Genomic DNA, 17,877 nt, shown 5'->3' on the forward strand with positions numbered 1-17,877 from the left:
AACAACCAGGGTAATTAGGCATGCTACAAACCACAGTGCTGGTAAGACAACCATCTGCAATTCTAATTCATCCAGAGACACTTGTTTTAGTTTTAAATTGTACATAAGCTGTCATTCTTTTCAACACATCACTGGTCAGTTTTAGGGGCCAATCCACACACAGTTTACTGGGCCCAGACAATCCCGATGACTCAGCATAGCTCAGAGTAAACCCAAGAGAAGGTATTTCCCCCTCTGAAAGACAGTCTAAATTTGCAACTATATAGATAGATTAGCTTATGTTTTGATTTTTCTGTTGTTTAATAGATGGGTTACAACAGGCAGAGGGCCTGAGAGAATGAAACCGTAAGCCAAATCACCTGGCCAGGTACACAGACAACAGTTTCTTTCACCTGTCACTGATCAAGGTGTGTTGTTGTTTTTTGTAAAATTCCACTTCATAGCTAAATGCACCAACTGTTAACACGTAGCTATGCAAAAGGAAACTTGAGTTTGTAGCACCATATTGAAGAAAAAACCCACAATACCATTGCAACTTGGCAATTAGTTGGTACTAATAAAATCCCAAAGAGCATTAAATAACCAAAGGCTACTGGATATCTTCTGCTGACATTTATAGGGAGGAAGCAAACTTATGCCAGAATGCATATGAAACAGAGCAGCCTTCTAAAACTCTAAAGTCAAATGCATCCCCATGCTACTATTATATCCACAGTGGAATTACACTCTTATTACATGTGACGTAACAAAAATTAAAAGAAAGAGAAGCACAAGATATGCTTAGGACACTTCTGCAAAATAATACCTATCATTGTTATTATCTTAGATCAATAAAATTAATTTGATGGCTTCTGGCTGCAAAAGGAAATTTGATTGCTCTCTCAAGTGGCACAAAATGTTTACTCAGGTTTTAGGATAAACGTACGATCCAGATGCTGAACAGAGAGAGCCAAGCAGCTAATAGCAGATCTGAACACAATTCATAGTTAAACACGCACATACACAGCTTTTAGAAAGCAATTTAAATGGGTTATAGAAAGACAGGCTTGACAAACATCAAGAAAGACTTGTCACACACAACACACAGGATTTACAAATGGGATTTTGCTCATACTGAAAATAAGCCAAACCCCTTCACAGACAAATTCAGCGTAGTGGAAGCTTAGAATATTTTTAGGATAGGAGGTGTACCTTCATTCCTCGTCGATAATGAAGTCATAACTCACTGTTCATAAGTAGATTCATAAATATGCTTTATAAACAGTCAATTTAATGACCTCACAGAAAGCTTGCTCAACATTAATCAGATTTCATGTTTGAAACATGAAATATGACAATCCCCTTTTTGATCTCTTGGTCCTGTTGTCTTAAATGAAAACAGATACCTAACACATTTCAGATACCAAATGCATAACAAAAGAACATGTTTTAAAAATAGCTTTTTATAAGCAATTATAGTAGACCAAGGACCCAAGAAGACAATATGTGAAATACATGATTTCACCAATAGACTCTACATGGGGTGGGTGTAAGTCTATAAGAACCAGGGCTATCGCAAGAAAGGGAGGTTAACTCTTTTCCCTCACTCAACAAAACTGCAAACAACAACAACCTACAAAATTCCAGCCCCCTGCTGCTATATTCCACAGAAAGGAAGTTGCATTAAGAGATCTTAAATGGGCCCTCTCATAGTTGCTCCTTAATAAAGCAACAGGAGAGGAGGAGACCAGAAACGGGAAATGTAATAATGCATTCCAATATCACCTAGCAACCCTAATAGTGATTTCACATTCAGCGGCTCCAAGGTCCAGTGATTTCTCACTCTGCTAAAACCTGGTTGGCCTCTTTAGTCAGTTGTAGTCTTTTCCATCAAATGTGAATAAGCTTGTGTAATACCAACTGTCACGGGAATTGGGGTTGCTTGTGTGTAAACCTCCAGCTGTTCCAAACTGCTTAGGGGTGGCTGTGTCTTTCCCTGACTGAGCAACCCTTGACGCTGCTGCTCAGTCGCTAGCAGAATCCGTGAGTGGGCGTCTCCTAAATTTCCTCCAGCATAAGAATTCCTTAACGGACAACCTTCGCCTCACCTCTCTGCGCGGAAGCCTTCTGCGCAGAGTGGGCGTGCCGAGTGGTGGTCCTCCACCCTCCTCACTGACTTCACTGGAAGAGTCTCGGAGCCTCACCTCCGAGATGCTCTCTGCCTCTCCCTTCTTCCTGGTGTCACCTGGACTTCCTTCCCCCGATGACGTTCTCTCTCTTCCCTTACTCGTTCCCTCTCCTGCAGAATATGGGAGCCTCGCCTCTCCCCTCTGCTCTGATGTCAGTTCCCTGACACCAACAAAAACAACAATGTAAAGCTTGATTTCATGCTAGCAAGTGGACCACTGAACCAAAGGAAGAGGAGTTATATGGATTAATAAAATTGGAGTTTTATGGGTTGGAGAGAAACCAAGAAGAGGAAAGACTGAAAGAACAGTTTCCCCCATTAACAGCAGTGAAACAACTTCAGCCACAAAGTCTAGAAAAAATTTCACAAGTTTCTTAAGGCCTTTCTTACTGCTACAAGAGCAGGTAACAGGCTACAACGCTAATATTACTTACCTGGGCATAAGCCTCATTAAAGTAAACAGAGTTTGGATTTGATATCCTGCTTTATCACTACCCGAAGGAGTCTCAAAGCAGCTAACGTTCTCCTTTCCCTTCCTCCCCCTCAACAAACACTCTGTGAGGTGAGAGACTTCAAAGAAATGTGACTAGCCCAAAGTCGCCCAGCAGCTGCATGTGGAGGAGCGGAGACGCGAACCCGGTTCCCCCGATTACGAGTCTACTGCTCTTAACCACTACACCACACTGGCTCTCAGGAGTTATGTCTGAGCAGACATGGTGAGGATTTCAGTGCTATGTGAAAAGCATGTTATCAACCAAATATTTCATAGAATCATAGAGTTGGAATAGACCACAAGGGCCATCGAGTCCAAACCCCTGCCAAGCAGGAAACACCATCAGAGCACTCCTGACATATATGGTTGTCAAGCCTCTGCTTAAAGTCCTCCAAAGAAGGAGACTCCACCACACTCCTTGGCAGCAAATTCCACTGTCGAACAGCTCTTACTGTCAGGAAGTTCTTCCTAATGTTTTGGTTGTTCCTCAAGGAAGAGGCCCCAAAGCACATTTATGCAGTTGCCAGAATACTAAAACTAGAACCTGGTTTTGTTGAAACAGGATTGGTAATAACTCCAAAAAGAGAAAAGCATATGATGCAGAATTAATACATGGGGGTTACAAAAGTTGATGGCAGAAAATTTTCAACCACTTGACCAAGGATTAATCAGCCATGATGTTGGCATATAAGTAAGATGGTGGACATTTCAGACCTGACAATCAATATGCCATTGAGTGGATATGACTAAATGAATTGTATGACACAACTCTGTGTATTATAAAGTATCCTCAATGAATGACTATCTGAAATGTTACCAATAAATGTTACAAAAGGGTACTCACCTCCCAGTGACAAACTGCAACAACAATACTCGCTCCTCCTGACTCAGTTCTTCTACAACTTCCCAAAACCACTAGATGAAGAAAACATATTAAAAAAATCTAAGCTGGTTTCTTTTTCGACTGTACATGAGCCAAAAGATGGACAAGCTTATACATTTGATGTTTTAAGTTATGGAATTAATAGCTGCTTGATTCAAATAACTCGGTTATGCATCATTATCATAATACTATTTTAACCCAGAAGTTAGTCTTTGAAATACACAATTGTTATCTAATTGCCCATATCCAGTTCATGGAGATCTTACCTGAATAACAGTGTCATCTCTTTCATAACCACTTGTATATTCTGTATTTTTGATCCAGTCACTGACATCAATTTCCGGCATGCCTGAAAGCAGCAGTTCCTTCAAAAAATGAAAATAACCAAACCAAAATGGTGAATTTGCCAGACAATTTTAATTTGAAAACAGCTGGTGTTAATCTGATACAATTTTAAGCTGTTTTCTTAAAAAAGAGCTCCAATACTATTTCAAATATTGTTACTATGATACAAAATAGGGGGCATTGCAAACAAATAAATGTTTTCATTAATGGATACAGAAGTTCAGAGTCATGTGAACTAAACCAGATCTTGAGGGTTTAAAGAAAAACCAAGCTGCATAAAACACTGTACCCATCTCCAACAAAATTAAGTGAAATGCTGAGCCATGTTTTTCTTCAATGGTCAGTCAGCTGATGCCAGCCCCCTGCAGTATCAGGTGAGGGGGTTGGGGACCTTGCAGTGCATGAGCCGAGGGAAATAGATTAACACTGCTCTCTTCCCCATTCTGCTAACAGAAGCCTTGCTACCAGCTGAGTGACACGGCTGGATGCAATCCTGAAACCAGATAGCTTCAATACCATCCAATTACAGACATTATGGCTGTTCTATCACACTGAATGCTATCTGACACGACTTAGATGGACCATTTTACTTACCAGTTCATATTCATCAAATAACTGTATCAGAGAAGGTGGAATGAACATATGGAAGCCTTGGAGAAATGCATTTATTTGAGGCTGAATGGCTCTTGTCATTCGAAGTTCAGTAACAAGTTGAACGTATTCTGCCTGAAAAGGTATATAGTTATGTGACACATACAAATCAAATCCAATTTGACCAGTGCTTTATTCGCTCATCTGAAACCAGTTCTGGTCAATCTGTAAAGGCGTAAAAGTTAGAGGGAAAATTTAAGAATGTGTTTGGTACAAGGAAGGCCGTTAAATACTGGGGGACAAAGTCTTGTGAAGCCCATTTATTTGACATGTATTTACAGACTTCTTTGGAATTATAACTTTTTTGGAATTAAAACATTAACTTATTTAACAACATGGTTAGCAACTATTTAGACAGTAACATTTATTATACTGTTTTAGATGCCTGCTAAAAACTTGTTTATTTGAAGACTTTCAAGATGCGATTTAGTTTTTTTGCTTTTATATTTTGCTGATTTCATCTGTGTACATAATTGATAACTTTATATAGTTCTATATTTATATATATATTGCTTAGAATTTTATTTAGAAAAAAATACAATGAACTACAGTGGTACCTTGGTTTACGAACTTAATCCGTTCCAGAAGTCTGTTCTAAAACCAAAGCGTTCTTAAACCAAGGCATGCTTTCCCATAGCAGCGGGGGACTCAATTTACACTCAACAGGAAGTGGAACATATTCTGCTTCCAAGGCAAAGTTCACAAACCAAAACACCTACTTCCAGGTTTGCAGCATTCTTAATCCAAGTTGTTCATAAACTAAGCTGTTCTTAAACCAAGGTACGACTGTACACAGCAGTTATGATACAATTATCAGAATACTGAAGGGAAGACTTTTGTGAGTGTACTGCATACCTATGATTGTTCACATACTTATGGTTCTTTATACTTCTCTCTCTGCATGTGTGTAGAGCTTCAGTTGCACAGACGCCAGTAAATAGTTTTTCACACTGTTTTCTACCATGTTCTGTTGGTACACTTCCCAATTCTCTCTTCCCCTCTGCTCAAACCTCTCACCACTGCTTAATGGGTCTTAGAGCAGAAAGTTTCTCAGTGGCCAGTCAGAAATCCAGCACTCAAGCCTAGCTTGATGTGGGCAGATTGGCCCCCAGTGCCTAATGAACCGGCGGTTCTTCCCTTTCTTCTATAAGGGTCTTTGTTGTTAATAAACCTGGAAATCGCTTGATTTGAAGTAAGCAGAACTATATCAATTTGAGGAGGCTTACTGTGCCCTCATGAACATTTACGCTTGTCACAAACAAAGCACAGTAACTCTGGCGGCACTGTAATAATAACAGCAATGTATGGGGAGCTTACAAAGTAGCGTAAGCTTTAAAAGGCAGCTGCATTCAAAGAGCTTACTGCCCAAGCTCCAACAGAGGAGATGGAAGGAATAGGCAACCGAAGCATAACGGAGAGAGATGTGTAAACTGGCCTTTTCAGAAATAATTCCATTGTACAGGTAGTATAGAATTAACAGCAACAACAACAACAACAACAACACCCTGCCCATCTGGCTGGGTTTCCCAAGCCACTGAGCAGCTTACAGCACATATGAAACGTAATAAAAGGTCAAACATTAAAAACTTCCCAATCCAAGGCTGCCTTCAGATGGCTTCTAAAAGTTGTGTGGTTCTTGACATCTGATGGGAGGGTGTTCTACAGGGCGGGCACCACTGCCAAGAAGGCCTTCTGCCTGGATCCCTGTAACCAGTGCTTTCTTTTCCTGGGGGACACAGGGGTATGCATGCCCCTAAATATTTTGTGAATCTCTGTACTTTTGTCCATTTACTTTCTTTTTCCCGATTTGAACTGCAGTATAAAATGGTGATTTTCTTGAGTCAAAATGAGAGTACCTCTAAACATTTTTTAAAGAAAAAAAGCACTGCCTGTAACTACACTTCTCATAGTGAGGGAACTGCCAGAAGACCCTCCGAGGTGGACCTCAGTGTCCGGGCTGAGCGATGGGCATGGAGACATTCTTCAGGTATTCTGGGCCAAGGCTATTTAGGGCTTTAAGGGTCAGCACCAACACTTTTAATTGTGCTCGGAAACGTACTGGGAACCAGTGAACATTCTTAAGGAACAGTGTTATATGGTCCTGGAGGCCAGACACCAGTCTCAGGGTTCTGTGCCCACCCTCTGAATGTGAATTTAGGCAAGATGCGCTCATATAATTGGTTCACCCTTTCCCCCATCAACTCATGAAAGGATTTAGCCGCACAAACACCTACATGGAACCCCAAATATTACTTTCTCCCTTTTTTGAGCAGCATATTTTCTACCCTATTCTTCGAATGACCCAAATTATCTTCCAACCCCCCTATCCCCAAACAAACCAATTAATCACAAACAGCAGGAAAGGCATACAAAATTCTAGTAAGATGTAACATTTATCCATAGACCCAGATAAATGCATTGGCAGCTCAAAGGTGCATGTACTGTACATGCAAGCTCACATATTTTGCATTTTTGTAAGACTCAACCACTATCTGTTTTGTCATAAAAGTATACCATGTTCTGAACATTTGTGGAGATCCCCAGAGGCCCAGTTCTATAATCAACAGGATGTTCACATTTTAAGAACATCTGTACTTCAAACCTGTTAAAAAGGTGAACACTTTTGAAAAAATATTTGAGCAGCTTAACAGGTGCTGAGGCAAGCTATATGAAGGTATGCAGGACCTAATTTGAAAAGATATGAAAATCCCTAAGGTCATACAATTCTGGCTTATACTTTTAAAATATTTTACTCCTTTCTACCATGCCCAAAATAAGTTCCAAAGGAAAAGAATCACGAGGCAGGATAAAGACAGAGCCAAACGTGCTGAACTAAAAGCTATGGGGGTCCATGCCGAACTTAATGCTGCGTTTTTGCTGCATCTGACCTATATATGAGGCAGGTTCTTCAGAGGAAAGCAAATACTGAAACAGAGACAAGTATTCCTCATCTATTCTGCTACTGCTGCATAATGCACGTAACACCTTTCTTCCTCGTGTTGCAGTGTTACAAGTCATTGCAATTTAAGCTTTCTCAAGTATTGTGAATGTAACTACCGATGTCTTTATCAGGCAGTGACATAGCAACAAGCCCCAGTAGCTTGGTCCAATAGCTAATTACAAAAGAGCATGAGACAAAAACTGTACAGAGGTTCCTACCACTAAAATGCAAATGGTGTGCTTATGATTTTACTGCGTTCAGACTGAACATTATACAAATCTGGTTTGCCTACAGTCATCATAGTCAGCGACCACAGATCCAAACAGCACTAAAGTTATTACTGGAGGCCACCACCTATGCGGAACAGGCATGGGTATGAATCTTCAAATCTGCAGTGAGATGAATAATAATAATAATTTATTATTTATACCCCGCCCATCCGGTAGGGTTTCCCCAGCCACTCTGGGCGGCTCCCAACAGATTAAAAACAGAATAAAACATCAAAGATTAAAAACTTCCCTAAACAGGAAAGGATGTTTGTAGGGATATATAAAGGCCATTTCCAGAATAGCCCCTCTCGCCCAGCCTCCTGTTCTCACAGAGGCCAACCAGAGGCCTTTGGGAGGTGAGCAAGCAAGACCTGAGCGCGACAGCCCTCTACCCACCTATGATGCTCAGCAGCTAGTATTCAGAAGCAGACCACTTCTGACTGTGGAGGTGGAGCATAGACTTCACGGGCAGCGGCTAGTAGTGGTAGTTTGATGCATGACATTCACCCTTCCTCACAAACAAACAGTATTATAAATACTGGAAGCAAGGACAATATTTGCCTTTTTTCACAGGCACTCTACAACGCACTGTATTTTTCACCCCATAGGACGCACCGGCCCATAAGGCGCACCTAGTTTTTTGGGGGGGAAATAAAGGGGGGGGAGTTATTTTTCCCCCAGGCGCAGGGCTGGGGCGGGGGAAGCCCGAGCTTCCCCGGACCCCAGCCCCCAGAACAGGCAGGTCTCTGCAAGCCGTGGGAGCCCAGCGCCGGGCTCCCACCGCTTGCGGAGAGCTGCGCGAAGCCTGGAGAGTCCGAGAGCGATGGCGAAGTTGCGCGCAGCTTCGCCATCGCTCTCGGAGCTTGCGGGGCTGGGGCGGGGGAAGCCCGAGCTTCCCCGACCTCAGCCCCCAGAACGGGTCCGAGAGCGATGGCGAGGTTGCGCGCAACCTCGCCATCGCTCCCGGAGCTTGCCAGGCTGGGGGGATAGCTTTCTGAAGCCTGCATTCGCCCCATAGGACGCACACACATTTTCCCTTCATTTTTGGAGGGGAAAAAGTGTGTCCTATAGGGCGAAAAATACGGTAACCCTTCAACGACCAGAATGTTCATCTTCATGCACAATGTGGGGAATAGTAGTCTACTTGGCTACCATAAAACGTTAAAAAGATCAAGACACAGGATAGCACGAACAGGTATTACCTGCACAAAACTCTCTTTTGTTTCAACAGAAATTAGAGTCCTGCATTATGAAAACATCCAAAGCGCCAAAAACACAACCAAGTGACACCAAGTGGCCGTTGGCTAACATGGCAGGTGAGTAGTCTAAAAAGATTCAGCATGGAAATGTAAAACCAAAATGGATATCCACGCACAGAGATCTTCCTGAGAAGGATATTTAGGCAGAAAACATGGTGCCCTTTTGCCTGGGAGTATAAGTCCCATGAACTCAATAGGACTTGCTTCTGAGCGATTGTGTGCATTGGGTATAGTTACTCAGTAGTGAAGTAGAGATACTCTGTGCATGCTCAGAGGTTCTTAATCCACATTAAGGACATGAAGAGTCCCTAACTAAACCACAGCAAGGCCCAGATGAAGTTAATCCCTCTACATTGGCAGCTATTCTAGAATCTGCTAGGGTGCTTCTGATATTTGTTAAAAACATCTCTCTTTACTCAGACTTCCCCCAATGATTCCCTTCAGTTGTCCTATATTTTCTGATTATATCTGCGGCATGTGAGTTTCAGATGATGATTTTAATGAATGTGGCAAGTGGTATAGAAATGTTTCTGAACAAGCTGCTACAGGCTCATCCAGCAGGCTTGCTGCAAGAAATTCAGATCATACTGTGTACCTGTGCCTCAAATGTTGCTTTGCTTCAGTCTTCTGGAGAGATCAAAATAGGACAGAAGCACAATATTGGTAATAGGTCCTGTTTTTGTTCAGGGCACATTATACTTCATGGAAAACCACCCTGCCGCCACAGGTCTCAGCTAGAAAGGGTCAAGAGGCGTCAAATGCAAATATAACCCAAAACGACTCACTTTGTTTTCTTGTGTGACAATTATACTTGCACCCCCTGGTTTCAAAGGCACTTCCTCCATTGCTCCAAACACATCCGTCTCAACAGAGAAGGTCAGCTCCAGCCCCAAGTCACTGATGTCGTTATCTAGAATCCACTGCAAGTTCTTGCCATACTCTGGATCAATAGATGCCACGTCTTGGTAGTTTACAGGAATGCCTTGGGAAAACGCAAAGAAAAATCCCCTCATGCCTGCTAGTTCAGGAACGGTTTTTGCTGTGTTCTGTTTTATTTGTGGTAAAGCACTGCCATCTACAGACACACTGAAACAGTGCAGGACAGCAGGGATAGCAGATATATAACAGCCATATAATCCATAAACAAATGTTTTCTAGTAAACTGTTAATTTAGCAGCTGCTCTGATTTTCCCATTCATTCCAACAGGTGTGAATTTGACCCAATAGTTTAGCAAGTTAAATTGAAAAGCCAAAACAAATCTAAAAGGAGGACAGGGGCAGACATGAAGCATGTTTTCATTTAAAAAAAAAAAAAAAGTTCCATTGCAAATTGCTGCTCAGGTCCACAGCATCCCTATTAGTACAGGAGGGTCTTTATAACAACCTAACTCTTGCTGAGCTCAGGAACGTGGTAAGAATGAAATTTAAATACAGTGCAAGACATCGCTTTAGCCAGACTGCATGATACACTGCGCATCACGAGAAGATTCAAGACTGCTGGAACCATACCAAGAATATGCTTGTAGAATGACCTTGTGAAGTAAATGTTGACCAGCTGTCTGTGATTCAGTGCTAAGCCCAAGATCTGTCCAGCAAATCTGAAGTAGTTCAAGTGATCAGGATTTACAGAAGAGTTGCTATTTGGCTGGAAAGTGGTTCCTATTGTCAAAAAAATGTAAGTATTAGGTTTCATGTACAGGCTTTCAGACTGTCTAAAACACTAACATTTGATTTGTTTTCTGTAATTCAGAATCAGTACAAAAGAAAATGTGGCCTGCAAAATTCCACTTTTAAAAAAAAATGCAGTTAAAAATTAAATAAAATAAATTTGAGAAATATAACCTTAATTTCTATTATACAGTCATACCTTGGTTTTCAAACAGCCTAGTTCTCGAATATTTTGGCTCGCAAACAATCAAAACCCAGAAGTAAGTTTTCCAGTTTCCGGACATTCTTTTGGAAGCCGAACGTCCGCTGGGGCTTCCGTGGCTTCCAATTGGCCGCAGGAGCTTCCTGCAGCCAATCAGAAGCCACGCTTTGGTTTTCGAACACTTCCAGAACGGATTCCGTTCGACTTCCAAGGTACTACTGTAAATTTAATTTCACTCTGAAGATACCTTTTATTAAAAACAATTGGCAGTATCCAATGTTAGTACAATGATTTTCATTTGTGCAACAGAACTTTTCCTCCCTATCTGCTCCCAACATGTGCTCTGCAAATTAGCACTGGAGGATTTTGGGAACCCCAGAACAGACTGTGGGGAAATATAGGAAGAGGACATTTCATTGCTTAGCCAGAAGCCCTCACATTAATGGAACAACTTTGTTGGACATCACCCAATGTTTGCTTGTTGCCAACGTATTATTCCTTCTCCTACATCTCCACTTTCACAAAAACGATCCTAGTGTCAGAATTATTTTATTAGGTATTACACAAAACTATCTGTTCCACCTTCAGACCGAGAACACATAGTCCAGGAAATTGATCAATAAGCCAAATGGAGCTTTTGGCTGAAGGTTGGCAATTTGACCTTGAAACTGTAGGGTGTTAAAGCAGCAATTTTTGGGAAACCGTGGTGGGCTGCGGTTTAAAGAAAAAAAGTAAGGAATATAATTGAATACATGTAAAAATTTAAAAATATAAATCTAGCACGGATGAATGTTTAATCTCAAAACCCTCTCCTTTATACATTAGGAAGTGAACTCTTTTAAAAGGCTCATACTTACACTTTTTGAGAACCAAATGTAAAATTCTGAGAGTTTTAGATTATTTCTGTCACAGTCTTGGTTTGCTGTTCATGATTAGCTTCGAGCTATTGTAAGAGAAAGGAGATTCCAACCTACCATCAGCTGATTGAGTAAAAAGGCCATAATCTGGGTTAACTATCTCATTGGATAAGATATCAAACCACTCACGTACCACGCCTTGACCCTGGGTGCAAAACACAAGGTGAAATACTTCAGATAAGAGTTTTGTATATTCGTTTTTCTGTCCTATTTTTTCTGTCCTATATTCTTTTTTCTGTCCTATTTTTTCTGTCCTATACTTTTCTGTTAAAAATATCAATTCATATAATGTATTTTTTTAAGAGGAAAAAAGCCCATCAGGTCTTGTGATCCTTCTTAAGAAACATGGCTCAAATTTTTACACTGTGTTATCCTGCCCAGCACATTTCTGTATGTCTTGTATAGGACGGGCATCCCCAAACTCGGCCCTCCAGCTATTTTGGGACTACAATTCCCATCATCCCTAGCTAACAAGACCAGTGGTCAGGGATGATGGGAATTGTAGTCCCAAAACATCTGGAGGGCCAAGTTTGGGGGTGCCTGGTATAGAAAATGGTGAATCAATACTCGCAAGGGTCTGCAAACTACTATTACGAACAATTGTGCTGTTCACAACCAACAGCAAAAGCCCTAAAAGTGATACACTATTCTTCTGATAAGCATTTACTCTGCAAGGTCTTTGCTTTCAGACATTTTCCTGTCTTGATCTATCTACATCAGAGCCTGGCATATCCATCATTGAGCAAACAGGCCCAGGTAGGTTTCCCCCCCTACTTAGCTTAGACTTGCTATGAGAGTTTCAGAACTGCTATCCTATTTTAAAATGCATCTGATAAAAACGATGCTTTTACACATTATATACAATTACACTCACCATGCCTTCTTCGCCATGGAAACGGACAGCAATTCCCTGTTTCAGCTTTGCACAATTTGCTTTAGATACAACTTCGCAGCTGCTCCTAAAAATAGAATCTAAATATGAAAACCAATTAATTCCTTTACTTTTGTCTGCACAGAATGGTTTTGAATAGAGAGGATGGCTCGAGTGAAATTCCTTACCTCTGTGGACCAGCAGAATATCATTTTCATTCACTGGCCTATGAACCATGTCCGAGTCTGGCTGCCCTGAATGCAAGTGCTCATAAAACCATTCACAGCGATCTTTAAAGGGCTAAGTGGAGGAAAAGCACACACAAGATCAAGTGTGTCAGATGTATCATGAAACAGGAAGGAATTAAAGGGTTAAACCGAGTAATAGGCCAGGATCCAGAAGAGCCTTCCTTTGTGTTAGTCCAGTGGAATTTTTGACTGATTCTCTAAACAACTTGGGATAGCAAGAGGCCAAAGATACTTTTGAAAACTTCCTCAGTTTACAAAGGTATTTTCCTAGTGGTATAGCAGGCTGATGCTCAAAGCTCCCGTAGGCATGCAGTACACTGAATCCAATTCAATTAAAATCTCAGGTCAGGACAACTCACTGAATAACAAGTCTTCCTCTCTCAACCAAGGTTCCTCATCTGGGAAAAACATGTAACTTACAATGCTTTCTTTCACACAACATTATAATGAAAGACAGGACCGTAAAGAATTTTGTTCATTTGAATTGAAGTATATATGGTTTAAAAATTAAATTTACTTCAGAATATAGATATGGCTAGCTTTTCAGCAAGTCAATATGGCTCAGTCTCCCAGAGGTGTGAAATGGGAATAGTCTCTCTCTCTCTCTCTCTCTCTCTCTCAACAAGATGTAAATAATAAAATTAAACTATTGTATCAGTCATCATTTTTGCAATCAGTGGATTAGATATACCAATAAACCTAAATGAAGGTGAATAGCATATTTATAAATTTAGCTTCATTTCTGGCTTCTAACCCACATGGTTTTTTGCAAACTGAAATATGTACCTTTAATATATATGTTTTAGAAATTAAGCCACAGATTGTATTACACATTAAATATGTTTTCAACACTCACTTGTGCTTTTATGATGTGCATGAATCTGGACATGAGTTCAGGACACTCAAGAAGAAAGTGGAAGTGATCAAAAATAATTTTGGGATTTCTGGAAAAAAATATTAAGATTAAGAAACATGCCCAGTTTTGAAGAAATTATTATTCCTCTTAAACATGCACACATTGCGGAGGGTGTGCAAATATCACTCCTGTGATTCCAAAAGACTAAGTCCTCACAAATGAAATAATAGCACAGAAATAGACGGAAGTGGTTGACTTCCGTTTCATCCTGAATATAAAACAAATGTGATAAGAGATCTAATGATAGTGAACATATTACGAAAATGATAACTCTCACATTCAGTGCTACCCTATGGTGAACTATAGCATTCAGAACAGCAGACGAATGTATGGAGTAGTACTGGAATATGAAGCATGGTGTTTTATACAACACACCAAGTTCCACAAACTCAGTCCATTAGACTGAAGTTTTTTATCTCATGGGAAATATTCATGAAAATGTTAATTTCTGGTGACATACCGGTTTACAAAGCATTTAAGAACATTGTCGTGTTTGCAGACAAACTCTATGAAGCGAGGAGATGTCATTCTGCAATTTAAAAAATCAGATTAACAAAGTATCCAGATCTAAAGGCAACAACCCATCACAGCATTATCTTTTCCAGGAGGCAATCCAAACAATTTAGTCTGGAGCAGCTTTCTTAAAATCACTCATTTCAGATTACAGAAGCTGTTTTTTATAGTGGGGGGGGAACCTCAAACCTCCTGCAGCAATCTAACAAAAGATATAATTTTAACAAGCATCAGACCCTGAACAAGACAGAGTCTCAAACTTTAATACAGTAACACAGGATTATAGTGAGCAATGGGAACCAACACCACATAAATCACACTGAGTTCTTTGGAGAAAAAAGAGTATGCAAATGTCTCCTGTAGCCTCCAGTTACTATGGCTTCAGACATTTGGACCTGAAATTGTAGTGGTTTAGTGACTCTCCTTTACTAAACCACTAAAATTTAAAAATGCTTCCCACCCACCCCAGCCAATTCTTTGAACCTTGAAAGGTGTTTAAAAACATACTTTAAAAATGAAACAAAAAAGCCTTGAGCGCTAGTTTTTACAGTGGTACCTTGGGTTAAGTACTTAATTCGTTCCGGAGGTCCGTTCTTAACCTGAAACTGTTCTTAACCTGAAACACCACTTTAGCTAATGGGGTCTCCTGCTGCTGCCGCGCCCCCGGAGCCCGATTTCTGTTCACATCCTGAAGCAAAGTTCTTAACCTGAGGTACTATTTCTGGGTTAGCGGAATCTGTAACCTGAAGCATATGTAACCTGAAGCATATGTAACCTGAGGTACCACTGTATTTCCAACAATATTCTAGAATTCTGCTGGCATCACATTCGACTGAACATACACAGATGGTTCTATCTTGGGCCCTGGAAGTACAGATATGTGGAGTATAGATATGTGGAGTATGTTTTTCTGACCTTGTATTCCAGTGATACAGATAACAGAGAGGCCATCTGCTCAGCTTTCCACAATACATGAAAAGATGGGAAGATACATACTTTTCCCCCAGGCACTGCAGAAGTGAAAAATCACTAACACATTCCTACGCAGTCAGGCCTGCATTTCCTTATCCTCATAATTGGTCTAGATCAGTCCTACATGAGAAAGGCTAATTTGTGTAACTATCATTTTCTTTGTAGTAACAGTAAAAGTTTACACAAGCCAATTTATAATTTAAGTTATCCAATGACTCCTTTTGTCAAAGATACCTGCTCTCCATAAAAGAGGGCTGTTACTTGCTAGACTGCCAGCTTTTTATTGAGGGTACCTCTTTCTCTTCTCAAATAAAAAGCTGGAACAAATGTTTCAGCTTAAACAACACTTTCTGTAAAGGTCCTGTCTCGTGCCTGTGCTGGAAAAACTATAGTCCATGAAGCAACAACCAGTGTAATGAAAAACTTTAATGAGGTTCAGCCAATTTGGGGAGAATTAGAAACTGGAAAGTTGTGAGGGATGGTAGGAACTGTTGGGAACAGCTGGTCCAAAAAAGTAGGAAGCCGCAGGAAGCTTTTTGAACCTGCACAAAATGACTTATTGCTACACCATGATTGCTGAACGCTCCTTAAAGGCCTATTGTACCCCAGGAAAGAGAAAGCTGTGACGTTCCAGATGTTGTTGGACTATAAATACAATAATCCCTGAACACCAGCCTTGCTGGCCAGGAGTGGAGTCCAACAAAATCTAGAACATGGCTTCCCATCCCTTTTCTAACCTCAGGTTTACAGCCGACATTTCAGCCTTTTAAAAGAAAAAAGAAAGAAAGAAAGCATTATGGATCTGGAATGTGTCAAAGAAAAGGTGTGCAAGTCTGAGGCTTCTTACCCTTGAGGCATCTGACAGGAGCAACACATATAAAATGCTTGAATGACAGCACTCAGCCGGTTTGCTGTCACAGAAATAACATCCTGGCAATCTGCATAAGCTTCTTGCGTACTGCCAACTTCATACATTTTAGGGTCCCCCATGTCCATAGGTAATGCTGTGCTCTTCTCTGATGCGGCAACATCAAATATATGTGTAGGAGCGCCATCTTGTTGATCTGGTCCCTTTTGCTTCAGTAAAATAGAAGTGATATTGGCAGAGTCTCTTTTGTTTTTCATCAGCTCTGCAGATATTAGAGCTAACCATTCATCTAATGAGTGCCAGAGTAATTCCAGAGGCTGCAAAGCACAAGAGAAACTGAATTTAAAGCAGACCAATAGATGTATTTGCAGATTACTATAGGGAAGCTATTAGGATTCTAGTAAAGCTATTTTTTTAAAAAAAATGAAACAAGTTTTCTCCCATATCCTCAATCTCTATGGAGCATCTGCAAAGGAAAATAGTCAATTTGATTAAAAGCCATGCTGACATTATGGTTTTGCCAAAAAAAATCATTTCATATTGTTGCTAATAGTTAGTACGCAGACTATTGCTAAGCAGATAGAAGGGCTACAGAGATCCCCAAAGGTATAAATCAAGCCTTCATTATGGGTTATGCTGGTTTTATGAACACCACACCCTGCACCAAATGACAACCAGAATCCAGTCATAGCCTTGAATAGACCACAGACCAGAACTTAAAGTTAGCACAAGGTAAGAAGTGACCAAGACAAACTCCTACCACTTTAAATATTTCCCTTTTTCTGTGAATAGGCTTGAGGTTTTGCAGAAAGAATGCCAGAGCAAAAATCAGAAAACGTTACTTTAAAGATTTAGAGGGAAATGTAAGCTTCCAATAAGCATGCCTTATTTTATACTTCAGATTTCTTAGGTATTCACTCCTAAACAAAATTCTAATTTTTTATGCAAAAAGAGGATTTTTTATCAAATTCCTATCCATTTGTGTTTCTAGGAGAAAGTTATTTTTGCCTATTCCTCTTGTTTTCCTATAGTTTTGCACGGTGTAACTTTTTACATTTACTTTCTCCCTCCCTTGCTGGTTTTTTCTCTTTTCCCCCCTAAGATTTTAAACTCGCAGACAAGATAATCTGCTACCCGTGAGTCTTGCTGACCCAATGATAAGCTTATTCCTATGAAGTACTAACTAACATAGCAGTTCATATGTTTTGAGTGTGCTCAAAAACTGTATAGTCACGAAAGACAAAATTGGCAACAGGTTTTGGAGGCCTATAATTATATCCATATTAACGGTTGTATGAAGAAATATTGCAGTTGCCATACTTGTATCTTATGTGTCACTAAATATAACAGGGGAAAAGGCAAAAAGAGGATTGACTTCCACCATAGCAAATATGGGGACAGTATTTGAAGCCTTTTGAGTAAGAAAACTCTTGTGATAAAGATTGTCCATGTGGTTGTGGTACCCACACATTTCTCAGAGGCAGCAGAGAAACGCAGCTCTCCTTCCACTCATACATGTGCAAGAAAATGACCTTAGATTTTATGAAAAGAGGAAAAAGAGATCCATAACTAAAAAGATCTACAGTTTAGCAACAAGGTCTCGACCTCAGTAGACCCACTTGTTCAGTCTCTCTATAAACACAACATGAGGGGTTTTCAGAAAAATCAAGCACACAAAATTCCAAGTGTTTCCT

The 17,877-nt window shown here is 40.4% G+C and overlaps 1 protein-coding gene across 3 annotated transcripts in view; it reads right to left on the reverse strand.

The window, feature by feature from the left end:
• The window catches only part of HACE1 (HECT domain and ankyrin repeat containing E3 ubiquitin protein ligase 1), a 36,140-nt gene that overhangs the window by 5,203 nt on the left and 13,060 nt on the right, over nt 1-17,877 (reverse strand). For 2 of the 3 annotated variants that reach the window (XM_083497625.1, XM_083497624.1), the window contains exons 12-22: nt 16,163-16,500; nt 14,291-14,359; nt 13,771-13,858; nt 12,855-12,966; nt 12,670-12,767; nt 11,853-11,940; nt 10,518-10,667; nt 9,794-9,990; nt 4,483-4,614; nt 3,810-3,908; nt 3,505-3,575 (exon numbers count right to left, since the gene is read on the reverse strand). In XM_083497625.1, coding sequence (XP_083353751.1) covers nt 3,505-3,575; nt 3,810-3,908; nt 4,483-4,614; nt 9,794-9,990; nt 10,518-10,667; nt 11,853-11,940; nt 12,670-12,767; nt 12,855-12,966; nt 13,771-13,858; nt 14,291-14,359; nt 16,163-16,500 — 1,442 coding nt within the window. Of the gene's footprint in view, nt 1-3,504; nt 3,576-3,809; nt 3,909-4,482; nt 4,615-9,793; nt 9,991-10,517; nt 10,668-11,852; nt 11,941-12,669; nt 12,967-13,770; nt 13,859-14,290; nt 14,360-16,162; nt 16,501-17,877 lie in introns of all 3 variants that reach the window. The other variant, XM_083497623.1, reaches the window with a different exon arrangement.

Source organism: Podarcis liolepis (assembly GCF_965112155.1).
Source record: "Podarcis liolepis genome assembly, chromosome: 3".
In the NCBI taxonomy this organism is placed as follows: Eukaryota; Metazoa; Chordata; class Lepidosauria; order Squamata; family Lacertidae; genus Podarcis; species Podarcis liolepis.